We start from the raw sequence: 22,846 nt of genomic DNA on the forward strand, positions 1-22,846 counted from the left end.
CAATTTATCCCCTACTGGACAAAGAAGGTTGCTCCATTTGCAGGAACAACTGTGTCACTTCTATTGCCCCTGATGGCATAATAAAACATTTAACCTGCGGGAGCTTTTTGGCGCAGCTGTGTACGCACCACAGCATTTAATGAAGGACTGAGTGTTTGGACAGTGGTATTCATCAGAAAACAAAGGGCGCTGTTAGCATTTTAGAGTCGGTGTGACGTGCAGAGCTGTGGATATTTGGCAGAATATAACATGCAGTCCCGCTCACACTGTCGTGGGGCACCGAGGGCTCCTGCTGCGGGAGGGAGGCCACAGGCAAGGGAGCACGGGGACCCTCAGCACCAGGTACATCTTGAGGGATTTGCTTTAGGGTCACACTGCTCCTCTTCCTCTGCACCTTTCCGCCTGTAAAGGTGCTCTCCTCAGTCACCTCATCGAGCATCACAGAAAATACAGAGAAAATCGCCACCGACGGGCGGTCGGCTGTTCAGGGATGCGTGTGGTCACGCTGCGCTGCGGCCAGGCACTGGGCCGTGATGGCGGCTTGGCATCTTTTGTCCCAAATACGGGGTAAAACACGAGGCCTCAATCGCCCCGTAAAAAACGGCGCAGCGATGCTCGCAGCAGCAGAGCACGGGCATTCTGACAGGACCGGCTTACACGCAAACCCCGAGGCGTGGAGCGCGGTGGGCAGCACGCCTATCCAGCCCCAATTCTGGAGGACGCTTGCCGAGCCGCGGCGCGGGGCCCCTCCGCGCACCCCTCCCGCCCCGGGCCCGGCGGGGGGGACGCGGGGGCCCCTCCGCAAGGGCAGGCCCGGCCCCTCCGATCCCCTCCCCGCCGCCTTGCGCAGCCGCGCGGCGACGGCTGAGGGAGCCGCCGGAGCCGCCCGGCGCGGCGCGGCGCGGCGCGGCCCTCCCCGCCGCCGCGGCTGGGCAGGGCCGGGCAGGGCGGGCCGGGGCGGAGGGGACGGGCGGCGGGCTCGGTGGCGCTGCGGGGGATGCGGGGCCCGGGCGCAGCATGCTGTGGGGGGTGGGCCTGGCGGCGCCCCGCTCCTGCGTGGCGGACCTGAGCCGCAACCGCAGCCTGTCGCTGGGGTGGTGCGCGGGGCCCGAGGAGCCGCCGCCCGCCCTCTATGGGGGCGAGATCGTCGCCTTCCCGCTGGCGGGCGGGGGCGCGGGCGGCACCATGGCGGCGCTGGGCTCCGACTCATGGTGGAAGAAGACGCTGTACCTGACGGGCGGCGCCCTGCTGGCCGCCGCCGCCTACCTGCTCCACGAGCTGCTGGCCATACGGTGAGGCTGCGGCGGTGAGGGGAGCGGCGGCCGGGCCGGGCGCTGGCCGCTGAGGGGCCCCGCTGGTAGCGCACGGCGCTCCCGCCGCGGGGCTGAGGCGGCGCTTGGAGGCGCTTTACCTGAGGAGAGGGCGCTGAGGCCTGGGGGTTCGTTTCCCTGCTTCAGCGCGTTTCTGCCGTTTCCCCTTCTTTTTCTACCCTTTCCCCCCACCCCGTTTCCCCGTTGCAGCGTTGCGGGAGGTGGCCCCGGAGGGGTGCCCTGCGCTGGCCTCCACAGGTGGCCCAGGGCGGCCGCGGGGGTGGCAGCGCCGGCGCTGGCTGTGGCCGTGCCAGCAGCCCTCGGCTGTCCCTGGTGCAGGGGGAGGCCAGCCTGCAGCCTGCCGCCCGCCACGGCCGCCCGAGTGCCTCCCGCTGGCTCCGGATCCGGTGAATCAAAAACCTGCAGTGGTCCATTAAGGGAGGATGCGTGCGTTGCCTCGGCCCGGATTTCTCCTTTGTCCGTTTAATGTACTGATGTGTCACGTGCCTGTTCGGCTTTTTGGTTTTTTTTTTTTTGTTTGTTTGTTTTTTTTTTAATTCTGTTTTGTTTTTGACAGGAAAGAGCAAGAGCTTGACTCAAAGGATGCTATCATACTGCATCAGTTTTCAAGGCCTAGTAATGGTGTTCCAAGTTTATCTCCGTTCTGTCTGAAAATGGAAACTTACTTGAGGATGGCTGATTTACCCTACCAGGTACTTTGTGTGGCTTTCCTTTATGTTGCCACTTGCTGTAATTTCATGAAATGCCAAACAGGCACCCTCTCTCCCCGCCCCCTCAGTCTGTCTCGTCCAGGGAGATGTAAACATACGCCTACAACTAGGTGGGTACACCGGCACTTATGCCTCCAGTTAAATTTGGTGTATAACCTTTAAAGATAACACTTAAATAACATTGGTCTAGAACAGCTCTAGATTTAACTGGCAAAGCTAAATGAATGTTAGAAGCTAACTTGGCTGGAAATGGTGAAGTGGGAGAGTAGTCTGGAGTTTATATAATGCTAAATAACACTCCAAAACTAAAGCGTAACATTATCTGGTCTTTGAATTTCCCCATGCTAAAGAAATCAAGATTAGGCAGCTGCAGCTCCTTATTTTCTTGGAGGGTTTCTCCCTGGAGCCCTCCTGGGAAGACGTGCTTGCCTTTTGCTTCACCTCCCATATCCAGTGTTTCCCCTCTAGTAAAGGGAGACAAGATTGCTTTTAGAAGTCATGAATACTGCTTCTTAATTGTGGCTGGGTGCATCCTGTGCCCTCTTCCCGCAGGGGATGGAGCTCAAGCTACTCCGGTGAATGAAAGCTGGGAGAGCAGAAATCTGAATCTAACAGTCCTGCCTGTTAGCATCAAGGCTTAGTCGTGATGTCGCGAGTCTGGCATGTGCCTTGTTGCGGTGTTGCAGGCTGTACGGCATGTGAGCTCCTTGAAACATGGGACAAGATTCTCTTCTGTTTGTGTAAAAGCATTGAGTGCATTTAAGATGATACAACAATGGCGATAAATACAACAAGCATCTTCGGTAGAAAAATGTCTCTCCTTGTTTTCTCTTCTTTTTTTTTTTTTGTCCCAAGTGATGTAAATTTGGCATCTTATCCACAGCTCAGCCTCTTTGAAACAAAGTAAGTTGCATGCTCACCCCATGTGGGTTCAAGTCACTTAATGCTGCCTACCAAGGTGTCAGGAAGAATGTTTTGTTTATGTCTGGTGTTTTACAGAGGAAAATCAACCATATTATGTCTCTTGGTTTTTTTTACACGTTTGTGGTTGATATTCATTCATCTTCATATGCGATTAAACTCCTTTACATTGGAAGTGAAAGAAAACCTAATTAGTACATTTTGCCGAAGTTTTTAAAAGCCTGAGTTTAGTGTTCATTGTCTTGAGGTTTAATGGTCTTTGAATCAGGTACTTTAGAACATTAGAAGGAGATTTCCATCCTGTGGGATATATTTTCCTCACTTAGGTTTACAGAACGTGCAGGGTACTGAAGCTTGAACATGCCATTGGAGCAGGAGGACTTAGCGCACATTGCTTCTCCACCCAGACGGATTTGGGTAGAAGTTGCATGTTCGAAGGGAAAACTATTTTGGTGAGATCTGTTTTCTTTTTAATGGCAGTTGATGCCGTTCAGAGGTTTGCAGTGATCAAACTTGCTCTGGTAGAGAGTAGTTCAAGAAAGCTGCAGTAGAGGAGATCGTTGTGACAGGATATGGTCACTTCTGAAAGATAATGCCGCGCATTTGTGATTCAGGATGAAGTTGTTTGGACAGCTAATGCTGGGTAGAAGTGAGTCACCCAGCTTTTTGGAGAGAGAGGGATTTCCAGGGGGATTATTCTCTCCTCTCTATTTTCTGTACTGTCAGCGTTGCTTTTTGGTGTTGCATCTCCCTCTATCGCTGCTTGCTAGCTGTGAGCACACAAACTGGCGTAGGTCAACAAGACCCCCAAAAGCAACAATCCTACCTTCAGCAGCTCCCTGTGTCCCTTCCTGCATGTGCTTTTCTGTGGCAGATCAGGCTGGGCCAGAGCTGGCCTAGTTGGAGCCGTGAAGGTTAAGTTTATTTGGTTTTAATCCTGCTCCGTTCCCCACATGGTCCATGTGCCATGCTGCGGAGCAGGAATGGGTCTTGTGGGTACTGGGAATGCCAGGTTGCTGCTTTTTGCTGTGCCAGCTTACACAGGTTTAAGGTGTTTCTGGGGTTACTGACTCTATGTAGAGTTTTAAAGGTAAGTTTGGTGGAGTTAAGCTTATGAGCTGAGGATGCAGCTACTTTTCCCCAGAAGAGGCAGATGCAGTTTCTGTCCTTGTATTAGGAGTATGGTGCTGTGTTCAGCTCCGATGGATGGAGGAAGGTATGGATGCCGCCCTGGGATTAAGCAGTAGGGGAGCAGGAGGTAGCGAGAGGAGAGTCAGCGGGCAGCACTGTTCTCAGCTGGAGTTATGAAGTTTCCTGTAGTTGGACGACCGAGAGAGTTTTATGTTGTTCCATTGTGGCTGTGTTACCTATGGGACGCTGTAGGTGACGGAGGTATTGGATGGCCCCCCGGCGGGCAGCAGGGTGGGTGTGTAGGCGACGCAGGAGGAAACACCTTGCTTCCCCACACCATGGTGGGGGCTGCGATGGAGAAGCAATGGCACACCAGGTGGCAGCTAGTGCCGGCGCTCGCATCTGGAGACTTGCTGTGGTCATCCTCTTCCTGGGGAGGGGATGCTTTGAAGGGAGCGTGGTGAAACGGGGTGAAGAAGAGGCAGCGGGGTGGTCAGACTGCTTTTACTCTTTTGATTCCTTGTGTTTATTACAGCGCATCAGACTATTGAATAATGGGCTGTGTGTTATACAACATGCTTTAATGACATGCGAGAAGTGGAACTGGGTGATGCATTCTGACTACTCTCACGTGAATTTCTCCCAACAGATGTGCTCTTGTAATGTGCTTAGGTTTTCTTAAAGCTGCCTTTCTAGGTGCAAGTTCTCCATCAAAAATAATTTGGGCAGCTCCATCCCAGCTAAGGTGCCATAGTAATTAGCTGGTTTTTTTCAAAATGTTTGATGCTTTTCTTGGTAAAGCTTGCTTTGAAAGAACCCATTCTGGGTGTTTATGGAGATCTTTTGGGTATTTCTTGATTCCCTCATGAATATGAAGATCTGAGTGTTTATTTAATCTGATAAGTAATTAGCACAGCAGAAACGTGCTGTTTTCATGACAGGTATGTGAAGATGGTAGCCTCCTTGGGAAGAGACATGAGTAAAAGTAAAAGCACAAGCAGCAGTAATTGAAGATGGGGAATGTAATTTCTTCTGGATGGTACTGTAAAATTACCCCAGAAGTGCCCTATACCATTCTGTTTATAAATTCCTCTATAAATGAGGTTCTGGCGAGCTCTTGTTATTGTTGCTTTGCAGGCTGCAGTTCAGTTAAATGTACTATGAGGTATGAAGGGATATTTTGTTTGCTTGGTTTTGTTTGTTTTTTTTTTAAACAATAATACCATAGCTTTTCCCTGCTTTGCAGCTGGAACAATTTTTAAGTGGAAAATCAATAAATATTTGATGGCAATTAGTAGCAGCCATAAGGATACCGAGGTTTCAAGCCTAAAAATACCTATTTGAGAACAGTGGATACAAAAACAGTATAATGGATTTGTCAAGGGACTGAGGTTTTCTCAGGTCATTGAAAGATGTTTTATATTTTGTTTGATAAACTATATGGAATGCAACATGAAAATCCTGAGAAGGCTTTTCAAAGTTTAGGTAAACAAACTTTTCTGTAAGAACTTTAGCTCTCGTTTGTGTTTTTGAGAGTGTAATATTCATGCAGTACTAACAAGTTTTTACACAATGTATTTATATATATTTTATATATATGCTTGAAGAAAAGTGCAGTTGAATAATAAGAAATCGGGTTTTTTCCTGGGTTTTAGATGATATGGAATTGCAATATGTAATAAACACATCTAGTATCTTCCACAAAAACACGAGTATTTGTGCACAAGAAGGGAAGTTTCATACTGAAAGTGCTTAACAAAGATAAACCAGCTGTGCTCAGTGCCCTATAGACACGTTATGGAGCTCCAGAAAAAGCGTATGATTCTGTAGTAAATTCATAATGAAAAATTATAGGAACCTATCAGCCAGTCAGAGTGCTCCAAGAGCCTTTTTGGTGAAGGAATGCTCTGGAAAGTGGAAGGATGGGGCAGTGCTCTCCTTTCAGTTTCAGGTGTTGAGCAGTTCTAGAGTTTCTCCCATGGGCCAGAGTAATAACCCCCATGTCACCCACATGTGCAAGTGGGGTGGATTCAGTTGTTTTATTCACCCACACAGGGATGTAGCAGATAAGACGTTATAGAATCTGGTGTCCCTACCATGCTATTTGTCTGGGCAGAAATCCCAGAAAAGGCTACAGCCAGAAGGCATTGTTTTCGCAGCAGCGTTACCCGTTCCATCTGTTTCCATCCACAAGGGAAGAGCCTCCGGGAATGGCCACGCGTTCATAGTGCATTGCACATTTTGAGCAGTGGCCGGGACACTGTGCTCTCAGACTGGGCTGGAGGCATGTTGTGGTGTACACCTCTTGCTGCAAGAGGACCTGAATCCATCTTTAGTGGATTCAAGAAGGGTAAATACTTGAGACCCAAACAGGTCAGTCCAGAATGCTAACCCTAACCCTCCAGCAATTAGGAGCTGGATCCCAAAATGCCTAGAGTGACTGACAGAGACTGAGTGCAGAGCCTTTATTGTGAGCCTTTATGGTTCGGCTTTCTGAGCTAGGATTTTTAATTAATTAAATAACAGGACATGAGGATGGGAATCACAAGAAAGGAAGAAGGTTCTGGCTTGTGCCTGTGCCTTCAGAAGTAAGAGAGAATTGCACTCAAATGTTTGACCATGTTTTGAAAGCCAGCCATTCCTCTTGTGTTTGTCAGATGTGACATACGTTCTCTAATCTCTGTGTTTCACCTTCTCCAGCTGTTAAATAGGGAAGATATATTGCTACTTGTGCATGAGTGCTACGCTGAGCAGATAATACCAGTGTTCAGTCATGCACTGGTGCTGGGCTCTTGGAGACCCAATTGTAACAAGTGTGTCTGTAAATGTATGAGATTCCTAAGTTATGAAGTTGCAGAAGCATATGTAAAGGCAGATTTCCCTTCTGCTGAGTGAAGGGATGATCTGCCTTTTGTTATACGCTTGTGATTGTGTGTGTTTTATCCTTGGAGGTAATGCAGCTATCTGGGATAGGTAGTGGATTAATCTTTAAAAAGTACTTTTAACTTTACAAGCGCTGCTCTGTTCAAGAGCCAAATTTAGGTGTTGGTCCTGTGATTAAAAACTTGTTTAGAATAACAAAACTAGTCTTCTGGAAGATTTGAGCATCTCCAACCCCTTAAATAACCTGGGTACTTAACTAATATTGCATCATGTGACATCCAATATAAAAGGGTATAACACCTTGCAGGACCCGGAAATAGTAAAGCTGTTGCTCTCATTCGTCAGCTACCCCTAGTCTAGAGTCTTAATTAAAAAAGAAAAAGTTTGTTGGATAATGTTGCCTTGAAACACAGAAGAATACTTTAAAAGCTTTATTCTCATTGAAACAGAACCTAAAGGGCCTTTTTTGTCTGTGTGTTTGTTTTGTTTACTTGCTTTTTTTTCTTAGAACTATTTTGATGGAAAACTTTCCCCTCAAGGGAAAATGCCTTGGATTGAATACAATCACAAGAAGGTATCTGGCACTGAGTTCATTATTGACTTTTTGGAAGAGAAACTGGGAGTGAATTTAAATAAACACCTTGGTCCGCATGAAAGAGCTGTTTCCAGAGCCGTGACAAAAATGGTGGAGGAACACTTCTACTGGTAAGCTTGCATGGCAGAGCTGTCTGTGTTCTTGTGCTGTCAGATCTGCCCCTGTGCTCGTGCCTGGATGTGAATGCTTATTTTCTCTTGCAGAAAGCTTGTGTACCCAGTTAGTAATTTCACAACTCTTCACCCTAGAAAACTGCTGCTTCTTTCTGGGTACGCTAGTATAAGCTGGGGGTAATTCCCCTGAAAAGTTGTCATGCTGTGTAAACAAGGTAAAGGAGCCAGGCCCTTTGCCTGCAGCTTTGCAGAAGGGAGCAGCAGTGGGCTCTTCCTCTGTCCTGTTTCATATGACCTCTGCGTAGAAACAGCCTTGTTAATAAAGAACAAAAAAAAGAGACTGCTGATTCACATTTGTGGTTTGGGGGGTGCAGGGGAACAAATCCAGTGTTCATAGTGAATCCGGAATATTGTGTTCTTACAGTTATAGATTTTAATTATCTGTGTGTGCGATTACAATATGGATTATTGCCTTTCCTGTAACACACTATACTCCTGCTAATATATACTGGTGACAACACTGCCAGTTGATAGGATACAGTATTAGTCACGGTATCCCGAGAAGCTGAAGTATGTAAAAGAATGGAAAAGATAAATATAACCTTGATGGCACTCTATGCATTTTATTCACATCTTTGAAAATAATACCTGTGATTTCCCCCCCACTTTACATTTCAGTCCTTTTTAAGTCCCCTTTCCAGTCTGGATTCATAGATGCCAGGTGGATGTGGCATCTTGGATGCTGCTGCATTGGCTGCCTCTGCAGGCACAAGGCTTTTCCACAATAGTTTGCTTTCTGGCATGTGTTTAAGTCCTTGCTGTGCCAAGTCTTGCATTCAAGTTGAGTTTTTTTTCTTCAAAACAATGTGTGATTTAAATAGAATGCATTTACCTGCTTTTTCTTTCACCTTGAGATTGAAGATGAGCAGCAACATGTGTACATACGGTTCTTCAAATGATTTTTTTAGTGTTTCCTGGGAACGATTTCAGCATTCAGTGGGCAGATTTAAATGATGTAGTTTAGAAATGTAATCCCTGCCTTCCAAGAAGTGTGACCTTCACTAATTATACCCATCTGCAGTGTCAGAGCCTCAAAAATCTCACTTAAGTAGCCTGCAAATATAACTTTGTTGTTGTTGTTGGTTTTACCCCCCTTGATTATTATAGCTGCCAAAGGGAAGATGAGGCCTTTTAATCCCCTAAATGCTCCATCTCCTTGCCTTAGTGTTGGTTGTTTTGTGGTCTGTAGACTTAACTGCTTTAAATGTGACATTGCTGATGAAAAAGTTATACCACTGTTGTGTCTCAATTACAAACCGGACTTTCCTCTGTGAAGCTGTTGTCTGTCCATCCACGCTTCCTCTGAGCTGAGTTGGCACTGCTGAGCATGACAAGGGGGCAAAATCGGGCACTGAAATGGGTGCACGAAGCTAAGACCGAGTAAGAATAGAGATGTGCATGCCTAGCTGTATATCCCTGTTGCTTTTCCTCTTCAGTCACACAGTTGAGTTTCCGTAAGGCATGTATTTTTGCTGTACTGTAGTAAAACACACAACTGTAAGTCTTACTGTATGTCCCTGTGGCTGGCTGTGTAGGTGAGGTTACACCATGCTAGTTCTCTGTACTAGGCAAAGCCTGAGCTATGAGGGGTCACAGCTGTACTGTTGTAATTCCTGGATAACAACTTTGACCATCCTGTAGTTACACTAAAATAAAATCAGGCTTTAGCTATGCAGGGCTGCCTTTCTCTCTGACAGCATTGCATCTGTGGTTGTTGAATCCCTTCACACCTGTCAGGTCCTTGAACCTGTCCACTTCCCAGCAGAACCTTAGGGTTTGTTCATGGTATTCTCAAGTCCCACAGTGAGGGATTTGTAACAGTGCTTGCCTTTCTGCAAAATAAGGTTTATAAAATCAAACCTCCAAAGCAGTGACGTAAGATGTGATTCATACTGTTTCACTGCCAGCAGCATGCAAAGTAGCTTCATCATAAATAAGTAATACTGTAGTACATTTATTGAACAAAAAGGCAAAGTGCATCCTGTGGTGTGCTGTCTCTGGATGGAGCTAATCCTGGTGGGTACACAGCATCTGCTGCTGAACCGTTTTACTTTTGTCGAGGTAATTGCTCGTCTTCACCAATTAGTGCCTCTTACAGGTGGAAATTGCTGCTCTGGCTGGAGTTGAGGGTAATGCAGGGCAGTTGTGAACCTCGGCCTCTAGACACCCTGCCTCTGCCCCAGGCTGCGATGCCTGGCAGGGATCAGGCAGAAAGACAGCAAGTGTGCGAGCCTACCTATTTTAGTGCTGGGATTAGAGTGTATCTCTGAGGTGCACAAGACCGATTTGGAGCTGGCACTGGAGCTCCTGTTCCCGGAGAATCATAGAATCATAGAACGTCATGAGCTGGAAGGGACCCACGAGGATCATCAAGTCCAGCTCCTGTCCTTGTACAGAACAACCCCAAAATTCACACCATGTATCTGAGGGCATTGTCCAAGTGCTTCTTGAATATCGTGAGGCTTGGTGCTGTGACTGCCTCCTTGAGATGCCTGTTCCAGTGCTCCACCACCCTCTATATGAAGAACCTTTTCCTAATATCCAACCTAATAGCATAGAATAGAACCTAATAGAATGCCATAACTATTAGACTTTTGCTATGTTTAAAAGAGCAAAAGAAAAAAAGCTTGCTAATCTGAATGGGTGTTGGGCTGAATCAGCAGGGAAGAGGTGGGAGTGGACTGATTTTTGTGGCTCTCGCCCCAGGTCCTCGATCTGGTGCAGATCTCTGCCGTCTGCCAAAGGCTTGCCCTGGGTCACCTCCACTGCCTGCAGCGACCTGCGGGCCCTCAGAAACCAACAGGGACCCACAGCCATCTTCAGGATGTGTTGAGTTTTTGGTGTATCTGTAGCATGTTCATGGGATTGAACCTCTGTCTAAGACAGGCTGGAGGATGTCAGATTCTCACGTCCTTCTAGGGCTGGCACACTGGGCTTGGCAGCACTGCCAGTGTTCAAACCAGGCAGCTCCTGGTGTCTGGGTAGCTAGCAGCCACTGTGAGGTACCTTTTGGCACTTTAATCTCAGGAGAGGGATCTCAGGTTGGTGACACTAATGTGCTTAGTGAGAACCTAAAGCCTTGAATATGCAGCTTAACCAAATCAACCCGTTAGATTGGTTTAGCTGTATTGTCAAATGCGACCTTAGTGGTTCATAAGTGTGTGCGTATGTATATATACACACACACATTTAACTAATTTCTTGCTTTGTCTTTCAAGAATACCATGTAAACATCATGTATGCGATGAGTGTTTGAAGTACAGGAAAAGCATGGTACGAGAATACAAATGAATCTGACTTTGGTTGGTATTCAGACTTGCCATTTATTAAACACGAGATATTTGTAATACAAATATGTTCAAATACATCAAGCCAATTATAAGAGCGACGTCTCTCCTGCTGTTAAAAATGATGAGGCTTGAATGCCACTGGCAGCTTAAAAGCCCATTGCTCTGGGGTGGCCCAGAGCAGGTGGGGTTTCTACAGCTGATTGTGGAATGTATTCTTATAATCCTTCAGTATATCAAGAAATTCCACTCTGCACAGGTTCAGATAGGAAAAATAAGTCCCAGTTCATGTCCTCGTGAATACCTCCCCCTTGCCTTGATGTTCAGACAGTTTGGGGATAATCAGGCAAGCCGCTGTGGATGAGTCATTTTCTCCATCTCCTCTGCTGATTTATGTATTGAGGCCAAAGCTGCTGTTACATTTAGACTTCAGATTTGCTTCACCCTCTCTGCATTGCTCTTTATTGCATTATTGTTTTATTTATATGCTAAGATTTGTACAGATGTGCTGGCACAAATGAGAATGTTAATGTTTCCCAAAATGCTCAGTTTATGCCAATATTTAAAATAATTATGTCACCCTATAAATACTAACTGTAGATTAAAATGTATAGTTATGCTGAAGTAGGTTATGTAGGTTATGTAGACTACCCAATATCTGCCATTTTCTAACCTTTTGTAATGTTGATCATACTCTAGTAATGATGGGTGGGATTAAATGCAGAGGAGCATGTTTTGATAGGAAGCACAGATTAATGAACCTTTGAATAGAATTATTTTAATAAAGTGCTTGTAAAACCTGTTTTAAAAGTGCTTTTAACTGTGTCTGGATCTGAGCCTGCTTTTTTCTTTGCTTTTGTGTGCTCAGAACCATAACATTTTAGGAGTAAACTGTGGTTTGTTATGTGGTATCTAGCTGCCTTCATTGCCCATGTAAATTTGAGATTTGGGACCTGTGACAACTTTAGTCATTCAAAGTGACAAGCAGATGTCTAAGATAGTGCTTGACAGTTTAGCCTAAGCAGGATTACCTAAATCCTGTGCAGTTCTGCTCTTCCTGCGTTGCTGTCCTGATCGTTGAACACTTCATCTGATCCCTGCCTCTTCCAGACCCAAAGACCTGCCCAGAGCAAGCGAGTGCTAGGGAAATGTATTTTTGCTTTGAAGTATAGGCTAATTAGCTTTGTGGGAAACCTTGTTCATTGTGTCTCATGAGATTAAAGCCATCCTGGATGTGGTTGACCAGTCTTCATGCAGTGCCAGCTTGCTGGTGTGGTTGGAGTGAACAGTGGTGATGGCAAGTCAATAGGGCTGAGTTAGTCTTTTGTGACTGGGGTGACTTTTAAAAAAATGCAGGGTCTCCTCTCTTCTTTTTCTGGTTTGTTTTGGCTTCTTTTTCTTGTCCCTGTTTGTGGCCAGGCCTTTTCTCCTAAAGCAATTAAGTTGTGTTGCAGAGTTGCTGGGTGAAGCTGGTCAGGTCCATGCTGGGGAAGGTGGGTCGTAGCAGTGAGACACACAACAGTGCTCTGAGAGCAGGTTTTTCTTAGCTTAGCCAAGTAATAAATAATAACTTACAGATATAGATAGTATTTGTAATTATTTCTAGTGTTGGCATCAAGACCAGAGTTTTTCTTCCCATTCAGAGCTGTCAGAAGGGTCCTTTCCCAGGCCTGTGAAACACAACTACCGAAATGTTCTGCTCTATGGAGAGCCCTGATGCTTTCAACCCAGTCTTCTTTCCATCCTTCTTAAATCCTGTTTTAGCTTTGTTCCTGGAGCAAGGCAGTCTTCCATCACCTCTTCTAGCCAAAGTTAATGCTCTGGAGTTTCAGTAGCTGTTTACTCCTGTACTTGCTGGCTTCACATTCCCCCTTTTGTGCTGGTGCCTCTCGCTTAATCTGGCTTTGTTTCACACTCTGCTGTGCTGAAACCAGCCCAATGACTTGAGCTGATCCACCCATTTTGAAAAACAAGGATTGTGCAGAACACCCCCGATCGAAGAGTGGTGCTGAAGTATGTGAAACATCAGCGGGATGCTTTTGTATTAATACAGTGCAAGAGGTTGTGCAGAAACCTGTTGAGGATAAAAGCCATCAGAAATATAGCAGGTGCATTTTTGTTCTTCACTCCTCATGCATTTGCAGCAAAACCTGCACATGCCTCACTATTATTGATTTTAATTAAGTCAATTTGAGCAGAAGGCATCCTGCAGTAGACAATTTTTGATAGAATTAAAATGCCTTTTACCTGCTTTGCTGGGAGCATTCTAAATTTGAGCTGTAAGTGGATTTTATTTTCAGCTGTTATGGCAAACATTCTCCTTTTACCACATGTGATTAGTAATTCAAGTAAAGAATCTGCAGAAGCTTAAGGATTAGAATATTTTCATGGTGTAACCCTGTTGTTTTCTGATGGTACTGCTGAATTAAACTTCTGTTCATGACGTGCAAGAGTTTGATAGAATGTACATTTAAAGAAAAAATGCACAGGAGTTCTCCAGGAGGTACTGCTTTCTTGGTTTTATTTTTTCTTTCTTGAATTAGGCAATCCATATCAGCACTGAAGAAATAGTGTGCAGTTAAAAATATGTACAATGCTAAAATTGAAGTCATATACCAAACTAAAAAAAAAATTGAGCTCTGATCATACTGGAGATGGAAACATTTTATTAAGTTAATATTAAATATAATAAGTTAAATATAATGGCATACATGAATGTGCAAATTTTCATATTTCCGCTTTTCAGTCTAGGTTCACTAGTTCATCATGTCTCCATGAGCACATTTTCATATGATCTCAAATATGTAAATCCACTTTTAGGTTTTTCGGTTTGGAAATTGGTACAAACACAATGGAATATGGGTATCAACTCCCAGTGCTTCTGAGACCCTGTTGCTTCATATGTTTGTCATGTCTATTTTGAAGTGTCTTTAGACCTTTTTCCAACATCCCTTGTTGGTGACAAAAGTCATATAGTCTTTTTGGTTTCTTTGTAATGTTGGAAGATGCTAGATATTAAAAAAGCTAATGTTTCATTTTTCGTAAGTTTCCTGAGTGGCAACATCAACAAATCAATTTTTTATTTGCCTAAAATATTAGTAAAGAACAAAAATTTATGTAGGAAACAAAAATGTCATCTGGTAAGACAAATTTTTATAAAAAGACCTTTCAAAATAATGTGTTTGCCATTCAATAAAGCTGAAGTACAGCCCGAAATACAACAGAGTCCTTTAGAAATGTCTCTCATAAAATCAACATTTTGAAGAGAGGAAAAAATATGGGAGAAAAGTAGCCATAACCACCATGCCTTCGTTTTTGAATTTTGTTTTTAAAAGATTGTGTCATTTTAGCTTCTGAGGAGAGCAGAGATCTTCTGAAAAATGACTGCTACAGTAATTATGTTGGGGCAAAGTTACTGCTTGGCTAAGTTTCAGCAGTACAGAAAGCAAGGAGAAAGTGGGAAAGATTGGGCTGTTCTGTTGTTGTTTACCCCAGGTCTGTGCAGTCAGTCATCTTTAGCTAATAAATCCTTTTGGCACTGTGTTTTGTTAGGCGAGTTTAGCAGAATTCTGTAGCTTATGTTTTCTATTTCAAGGTGAATCTCATTTTCATTTGAAGTGAGCCATGATTTACTGAGAGAATAAGCTCTGGGCAGTCAGTGTAAGTATTGCAAAGTCAGTTTTCTCTGCAGTCACTCTGAGTTGCATCAGGGTCTAGTCCTTACTGGAAACTACCTCTGCATCAGAGCAGTGAACACTCAGCATTAAGAAAGCTTGCTGCCTAACGTTTGTGCAAGTGTTTGCAGGGTGGCGATGGGCTGTCTGGGTATTGCACTGCTATAACTTATTTTTGCATCCTTCTAGGACTTTAGCTTATTGCCAGTGGGTGGAAAATCTTCACGAGACGCAAAAGATGGTTTCACTTTTTGGCCCCTTCAGCGATTTGCTGAAGTGGATCCTCTGCCATCTGACCAAAGGGATTGTGAAGCGGGAAATGTACGGCCATGGCATTGGCCGCTTCTCAGAAGAGGAGATGTACACGCTGATGGAGAAGGACATGCGGACTCTAGCAGGCCTCCTGGGTAATGTACACTGAGTTACGCACTTTCTGTTTGTTCACAGCCCGCTGTCTGCAGGATGAAATCGACTGCGAGTACTTCTTGGCAGTTTGATCGTGTACACAAATAATCTCATTTTGTCAGTAGGTAGAGTCCGCACTGCTGCTGTCATTCAGTGCCATCCTTGCTCTGGCAGGGGTGGTTGTTTCTTTCACCGCTGTTTGCTACCAAATTGTGTGCCTAGATGGGTAAGCGGCTTTCTTTTTTGAGTGCTGGGTGTGGGTATCCAGAGGAGCAGAATGTGGCCTGCAATTTTGGAAGAGTATTTTGCTGTGTGAATTTAGGAAAATTTATTGTTTAGTTCTGCAAATGAAACCTTTTAGTTATATTTGGGGTTGTGTGTATCTCATTTTTTCTTCATGGGACTCATGGCTGTTTAATAGATTGTTATGAGGCTGCCATTCGAAAACCCTTTGCAGATGTTATTTTGATGAGCAGGACTTTGTTGTATTTGGCTGGTGTTAGCAGCTTTATTCAAAGCCACCAGTAGGAGATGGGTCTGTGTTGTCAAAGTAGGTGGTTTTAGGCTACTTGGTTGTTATGGGTGGATCCCATAGGGTTAGCCTTAAGGTTGACCTCACTTAGCTAGAACCACATCAGCCTCATTTCTGTTGTGTAGCTCAGGCTGGAATCTGCACTGAAGCCATCTACACTGTGCTTCTCATCTTGAGAGCTAGCTGTATTGTGCTTCTGTGTCAAATTTGTATTTTGAGGAGTTGGTTTGGGGCAGATTGTCACTTCTCTTGAGCTTGTGTCTCTTGTGCAGAAAACCGAGAGAGGTGGTACCTGTGTGGCAGCTTTGTTCCCTGCTATTGTCTCTTTGAAGATGTGGCTGAGGGGAGGGCAGGAGGGACGCTTCCCTGCCCTGTGCTCTGGGGGAGGACATGTTGCACATGCTCTAAATAGATAAGTGTGGAGTGGATAGAGGGAGCAAAGAGCCCACAGAAGGCAGAAACTGAATCTTGCTGAGAAAGAAGGGAGACGCTTCTGGACTTTCAAGGTGTTTTGGAAAGGAAGATATTTGCAGGGGATCTAGGTGGGGCTGTGTAGAGTTTTCTGTAACTTTGTTTTCTGAAATAAACCTGCTGAGTTACTGGACTGGGAGCAAGGTGGAAAAAAAGACACGTGATGCATGGGAACAATGGGCAGGGTGGAGGTTTGTTGACAGCTCCTCTTCCGTCAACGCTTTCTCATGCTGCTTTTTGTTTATTAACAGAAAAGCTCAAGGTGCTCTCAACTGTGGGACTACTGTTGCTGTAGCTTTGAGGTTGGCACTGCGTGGCTCCGTGTACGTCGCAGAGAGGAATGGGGTTGGGACTGGAGCTGGAGCAAGTTCAGCCTGTGACTTGCGAGCTCAGTAGAGCCTCCTGGTTCTGGCTAGACAATGCTGGCAGGCTGAATGGAGCAGCAGTGGATATGTCTATGCTAAAGTCATCCCTGTCTGCCAAGAGTAGAGGTAGCCTTCAAGAGGAAATTGAAACATGTTCCTGAGTACCTGTAAAAGTCTCTCGGTTTGCTTATTTGAAGTCAGCATCCTTCTGTTTCTGGAGCCTATAATGACACTCAGATTTGTGAAGTTTTGGGTTCAAAGGATCATTAAATTATCTAGGCAGATGTCTGTGAATCGGACTGCTTGGTTGCTGTCTTGAGGCCTGTGTCTTTTTTTCTGGCGTGTCTTTCTATAAGGTATCCAGTTGTAATTACGAGATTTCAGCAGGTGGAGGCGCCACCACTTTCATTAGTAATTGGTGGTAGATGTCAATCACCGTCAAAATCTGTTCAAAATCTGGTTTGTTTCAAATTGGAGTTTGTCCGATTCCAGCCTGCAGGCAGATGTTCCTAGTTCTTCCTCCCTCCCTGGGTGGCCTGGGTCGTCATCTTGTGAAGGTAAACGCTGTAACCAATCTCTTACTTTTGTTTCTGGTGGGAAAAAAACACAGGAAAACCTCAAGGATAAGGTATTTTCTTTACTATATATATATTTTTTTTAATTGTGTGATACATATGTTACCAGCAGGGGCTTTATTTTTACTTCCAGATTAATTATAACAATGTTGTGCCTTGTATGCTTCAAAAATCCTCAATGGGCATCTGCTGTATTCCTGCTATTTTACTACATTACCAGCTGAATATTATATGTTTTTTCATTTTCCCCTCTGATACAGATGTCAGATTAGTCAGTGCAGTTACATGAATCATTATATTTGCCCTTTTGATTATTGTTTTGTTTGTCTGCTTCTCTACAATTGCCTTGATTTATCATTAGTGCCAACATTCTCAGGTTTTCCCCAGCCAGCTGTTTATGGTTGGGTCTAGTAACTGTGGCCTCCGGGTAGTAACCTGGGATGGGGACAGGAGGCGGGATGAGGACTTCCAGCCTGACTTGGAGACTCTCCTCTTTCGCAGGGGGAAGGAGAAGGCAGTCAGCCTATTGCCTGCACAAAAATCTTTGTGAGATTCCCCTCCACAAATATGTGCCCATGTATTTTCCCAGAAGAGGAAGCAGTTAAGATTTTGGCTGTTAATTAGAGGGCAATTTTAGGAGCTTAAAAAGGATGCCTATCATGCAGAATAGCTGCACATACTAAACTATAGCTGTCAGTCATCAGGCGTATCAGGTTAATTTAATGCTCCCCATTTTTTCATGGAGACCATTCACATGGGAACAAGAATAACTTTTAAATTCCAAGAGCTGCTTCCAGAGAATTATAACTTGGCAGCTGCCAGGTCTTGTGACACTCATTTTGACATTCTCAGTCACATCTTAGGTGCTTTTTTTCCTTCCTTTTTCATTTCTGAGAATAATTTTTCCTTCTCCCATGTACCTGGTTTCCCTGACAGACTCCTCCAGATCTTCTATAAATGTGGAAATTGGAACTAATCCTCCAGTGATGGATCAGCCTGCCCCATTGGTATCATCTTGCTCTCTGTCCTGCAGTCTTTAAACCACAAATGTTATTCCCTTGTGCTGTAGTAGTTTCCTACTGCCTGGTAGTAGTGTAAGGAAGTGGGGAGAACTGGGCACACGAACTAGCGATATATTAAAAAAATATGTTTTGGTAATCATTTAAAAGATGCAAGTGAGTGAGCAGTGCCCATAAATCTGTTGGTGCCCTCTCAGCTGTCTGCCTGCCTCAGGCTTTTGGGTAAATGGGGATTTTGAGCAGGGAGTTGCAGGGCAGCAGCTGCCTGAACTGGCTTTTGAAAAGGATTTGATGTTTTGTGGAGGGCAGGGGTGCTCAGAGCTGAAACACAGAGGTGGGACTAACCTGAACGTGAGCCTCTAATGCTGGTTGAAAAGCCCTGCAGCAGCCTGCGTGGGCTGTACGTGCTGCTGTGGAAGGGTGCAGGTTTCCTGCCGGCCCTGTGTCTCACAGATCTGTCTCTCTCCAGGGTTTCTTGAGCCAGTGCTGAAGTAGCTGCTTTTTAACCCTCTGGAGCATGCATTAATAAATGGTGGAGCTGTGTAATGTCAAATCCCTGGGCAGTACAAATTTGATACAAGTCGTGTGACCAGGTGATTATGTTTCTGTTGGATTAGCCAGGGGATGCAGCGAGGTGTTTGAGATGATTAGCACTATGGCAGCAGGCACTGTGTGATCTGGCATTAAACTGGACACTGAGAGATAATCTGGTCTGTCAGAAAGTCTTCTAGAAAAATGTTACACAGGAATTTTTGGGAACAGCCTGGAACTGATAGAAGGAAATGTGCATGGAGCCTGTATTATGCAGTGCAGGGTGACCTAAAAACAGATTTACAGTTTTGTGGAGCCACACCTGTATTTCCTCCTCTTCCCCTTTGTTTTCCTCGCACCTGAAGGTGCAGGTGGTGTGCCAGGTTTCCTCTGTTGGTAAAGGAGTGGGGTGGTTCAGCACTTGCTGCTTTAGTTGTAGTAAGATGGAAATGGCAGTATTAATTCCCAGCACAACATTGTTACGGATTGAGTCTCAGACCTGGTTGTGTGGTGCTAAATTCCTAGTGTTGGCATATAACTGTGATTTGGGGACCAATTTTTGAGCTATGTTTGAGATGGAGGAATGCCAGGCATCGCATAAATACTGAAAAGACACAACATTTACCCTGTACGTAGTTTTCAAACAGTAGATTGATGTGGCCATGAAAGAGCTGGAGGGAGTTAGGTCCATGTTAAAATTATGTCTGACAGGCTAGAGGAGGTTATTGTTACTGGTTATACTTGAGCACTGCTTTGCTACTCTATAGTACAGGGGGATGACAGCATTCATTGTACCGTACTCTGGAATTTGATGCATTTTACTGCTGGACAGTCCTTCTATACTCACTCAATAACCCTAACATTTAATAACCTGCTGAATTATAGGCAGTTTATATTGGGCAGGTGAAGAATGTCCTGGGGAGATGGGATAACTGGATTTGGAGAATTCAATTATGTACCACATTTCACAGAGTTTATAGCGCTTTGGGCTGAGGCAGGGACAGTGCAACCATCTAACCTGACCTCTGCAATACTGCGTGTTTCACCTGCGTGCCCTATGTGCTGTCTTTGCTCCAGGTCTTGTGCCTGTGAGGAGTAAACAAGTTCATATTGGGTGTTTCTTTGCAAACAGTGGTTTTGAAACGTGATTTTCTTCCCTATCTTAGGTAGTTATCCATCTGTTTGTGCTGTGGTGGCCGCTTAGGACCATCATGGCATTGGGGTGCCCAGAGAGGTAAGCAGAATAGTGATGTGGAGCAGACATGTCCCTCCTCTGACCCAGCTTATGGCTGTGTCTTCTTCCTGGAGATGCAGACCGTTTCTGAGCAGTTGCTGCCAGTCTGACTGGTGTGTCAGTTTCAGCCTGAACAAGTGGTGGGAGACAAAGCTTTGGGTACGACTTTCTTCGTTTGTGTGATCAGATGAGTAACCTGAGACTGGATCTGCACGCACGAGAGATACAGGGTGACCAGCTTCTTTCAGCAGGTGCATAATTCATGATTTTGAACCATGGTTGAATGATTTTGGCTTTGCACCAAGGGAGAAAATCATGCTTCTGGGCACCTGCTGGCTGCAGAGAAGATCTTAAATTCAGCAGAACTAGTGCAGTGTGTATGTGCTGCCAGCTGTGGCGAGCGGAGGAGGTTACTTGGCCAGTGGTGGCTCTGTAATTGGCCCAGTTATGGAAGTGGTGAGCACAGGTTAAGCTGCGGTAATAGATTTCACCTGCTGAACCCTAGCAACAACTTTTGAACCATTTTCAACATTGAATCCCTGTCTTTGAACGAGTGAACCTCTTCAGCTAAACGATGTCAGTAAAAAAAATACACTAAAGATATAAGTAGGGAATTTTTTTAATTGCGGAGAAGTGACACCCAGTTGAGAAATGTTTACCGTTGTATTTACAGGTGACAAGAAGTACATTATGGGACCAAATGTTTCCACTGTTGATGCCACCGTCTTCGGGCATCTGGCACAGGCAATGTGGACACTACCAGGGACCCGACCAGAGAGACTAATCAAAGGTAAGAAAGCTTAAGCGATCTCTGATGCAAAACTCTTGGAGGCATTTGCTGTGTTTGAACTTGGAGCACCTTGTTAGGACATTTGAAGACTGCAGCAGCACTTCAGCTGCATCACAGACTGTTCTTGCCTTTGATGTAACATTTGTATCCTGTAATGTTGTCTTCCCTTAAAATTCTTGTTTGTTTTCTCTTTAATGTTCTACATGGTAATTGTTTCTATTCCTGTACTTGATCTTTTCCCTGTTTAACATAGGAAAGATTGAATGCCTCTAAGTGATGAACGCTGGGTAAAGTATGAGAAGGCAGAAGTGTGGCCATGAGCCAAATTCTGCTGAACTGAGTAGTTTCGTTGATGGTAGAACTACAAGTGCTATTGTCCCACTGAAATTACAGTCTTTGCTGTTATTGAAGATGCTGGGCAAGCAGAAAGCCCAGCCTGACTTTGGAGTCACTGTTTTTACATGAATTGGAAACAACGTACCCCTCCTCTCCACACTTTTTTTCTTTTCTTTTTTTTCTTGTGGGGTGGTGTAGCCATGTGAAAGTATCTTTGCATCCCTTTTTAGAATAAAACCACATAGTATGAAAAATGAGAAGAGCTAAGGAGGAAAAGGATGTGAAATAGGTGTAAAACCAATTAATCTGACCTACTGATCTACACTGCAAGAGAGAGCTATTAAAGCAATAGTTTGGAGGCACAGACTTACTCATTAAAACTGAGGAAAAAGCTCTTGAGATGAGGTCATAAGTATTGTCTGTACTGTTCTTTCCTTTGATGTCTGGAGAATCATGGATAAAATTCTGCAGAGTCCATGGCTTTCAAAAAGGAATACTATGTTTGTTGAACTAGTTTGTCTCTAACAAAATTAAATAGATGGTAATACATGCAAATACCCAAGGAGTATGGATGATTCTCTGTACCCATCCACCTGCTCATGCTGTTGTGACTGCAAGTTTCACATGCACATTCCCTTTAATATGCTATTGTTTCTTTGTTCTTCGGAGTTTTTTTGTAATTTCTTCTCTAAGCATACATGTATGTGTAAACATAAGGCATAAGGTACTCAGGCTAGGAATATGAGGGGTGAGCCAGTGGCCATGTAAAAACTTTAAAATGTGAATTTACCTATTTATCTTGCAGACAATGCTGCCATCTGGTGGTGGGAAACCCAAATTCACTGTATTTTAATACGTGTATAGAGTAGTTGTAGGATCAAATTCTGTCTTTAGAAACAAGGTTTCTGTAAAATAAGCAAGAATTCTACTAGGAAAAACTTAAAATATTAATATCTTTTCTTGATTTATTTCTGTAGAAGCTGAATTTGGATAGTTATTTTGCTACATGTGTTTATGTTCATCCCAGTGTAACCCTTCATGTTCTATGTAGGTTAATAATACATGTTTTAAGTTACGTGAAAGTTACAAACAGAGCTGCTAAGAGGGTTGATGGGATCTTGGAATTTTGAGACCTCTTCGGAAAGAACCTGCACAATTTGTTTCCAAACAGTGCTAACATGTTTCTGCAGCAGCAGGTGAATTAGAGCATTATTGACTGGATGTATTTACCGGAGTCTGTTGTGCTGTGTTGCAGGTGAACTGATTAACCTTGCTATGTATTGTGAAAGAATAAGGAGGAAATTTTGGCCAGAATGGCACCATGATGATGATAATACCCTCTATGAATCTGAGGAAAGCAGCGAAGCAAGCAAGACTTACTCCCCTTTGCAGGACTTCAGTTTTTATTCAAGGACAGAAACATTTGATGAGGAAGGGAACAGTATTTCTCAGACCCCTGACACAGATTACACTGGACACTCCCTCTTTGATTCGGATGTGGACATGGATGACTACAGAGATCATGAACAATGCAAGTGATGCATACAAGCATCTCCCATTTTGCAGACAGGCTGTTTCTTGGGATCAGTCCGATTTATTTTCTCCTCCAGGTCAGGAAGAGGTTTATACTACTTTGGAAGAGACCATTGTGCTTGACTCAGCTGTCACATGCTACCTGGACTATTTGAACCTTATTTCATTTTGTGTAACTGTTTAGGTGGGACCAAAGTAAACAGTTATTTAAACCACATATGGGCAAACTGGAGGTCCAGAGGGCAACAGGACCTTTCAATCTACATTTCTGTTTGCATTCAAAACCAAGTCCTGCAACGAGGTGGGACAGACCTCCGGGAAGTGGAGCATTTGCCAGAGCTGGTTTGTGT

At 44.5% G+C, this 22,846-nt stretch overlaps 1 protein-coding gene across 1 annotated transcript; it reads left to right on the forward strand.

Moving 5' to 3' along the window:
• Nucleotides 1–967: 967 nt before the first annotated feature.
• FAXC (failed axon connections homolog, metaxin like GST domain containing) lies at nucleotides 968–22,599 on the forward strand. The gene is made up of 6 exons (XM_064447564.1): nucleotides 968–1,292; nucleotides 1,888–2,023; nucleotides 7,485–7,681; nucleotides 14,895–15,112; nucleotides 20,511–20,627; nucleotides 22,219–22,599. The coding sequence occupies exons 1-6, from the start codon at nucleotides 1,018–1,020 to the stop codon at nucleotides 22,500–22,502; spliced, it is 1,227 nt and encodes a 408-aa protein (XP_064303634.1). The 5' UTR covers nucleotides 968–1,017; the 3' UTR covers nucleotides 22,503–22,599.
• Nucleotides 22,600–22,846: the final 247 nt, after the last annotated feature.

The sequence above is a fragment of the Phalacrocorax carbo genome, chromosome 3, assembly GCF_963921805.1.
Source record: "Phalacrocorax carbo chromosome 3, bPhaCar2.1, whole genome shotgun sequence".
Taxonomy (NCBI): domain Eukaryota; kingdom Metazoa; phylum Chordata; class Aves; order Suliformes; family Phalacrocoracidae; genus Phalacrocorax; species Phalacrocorax carbo.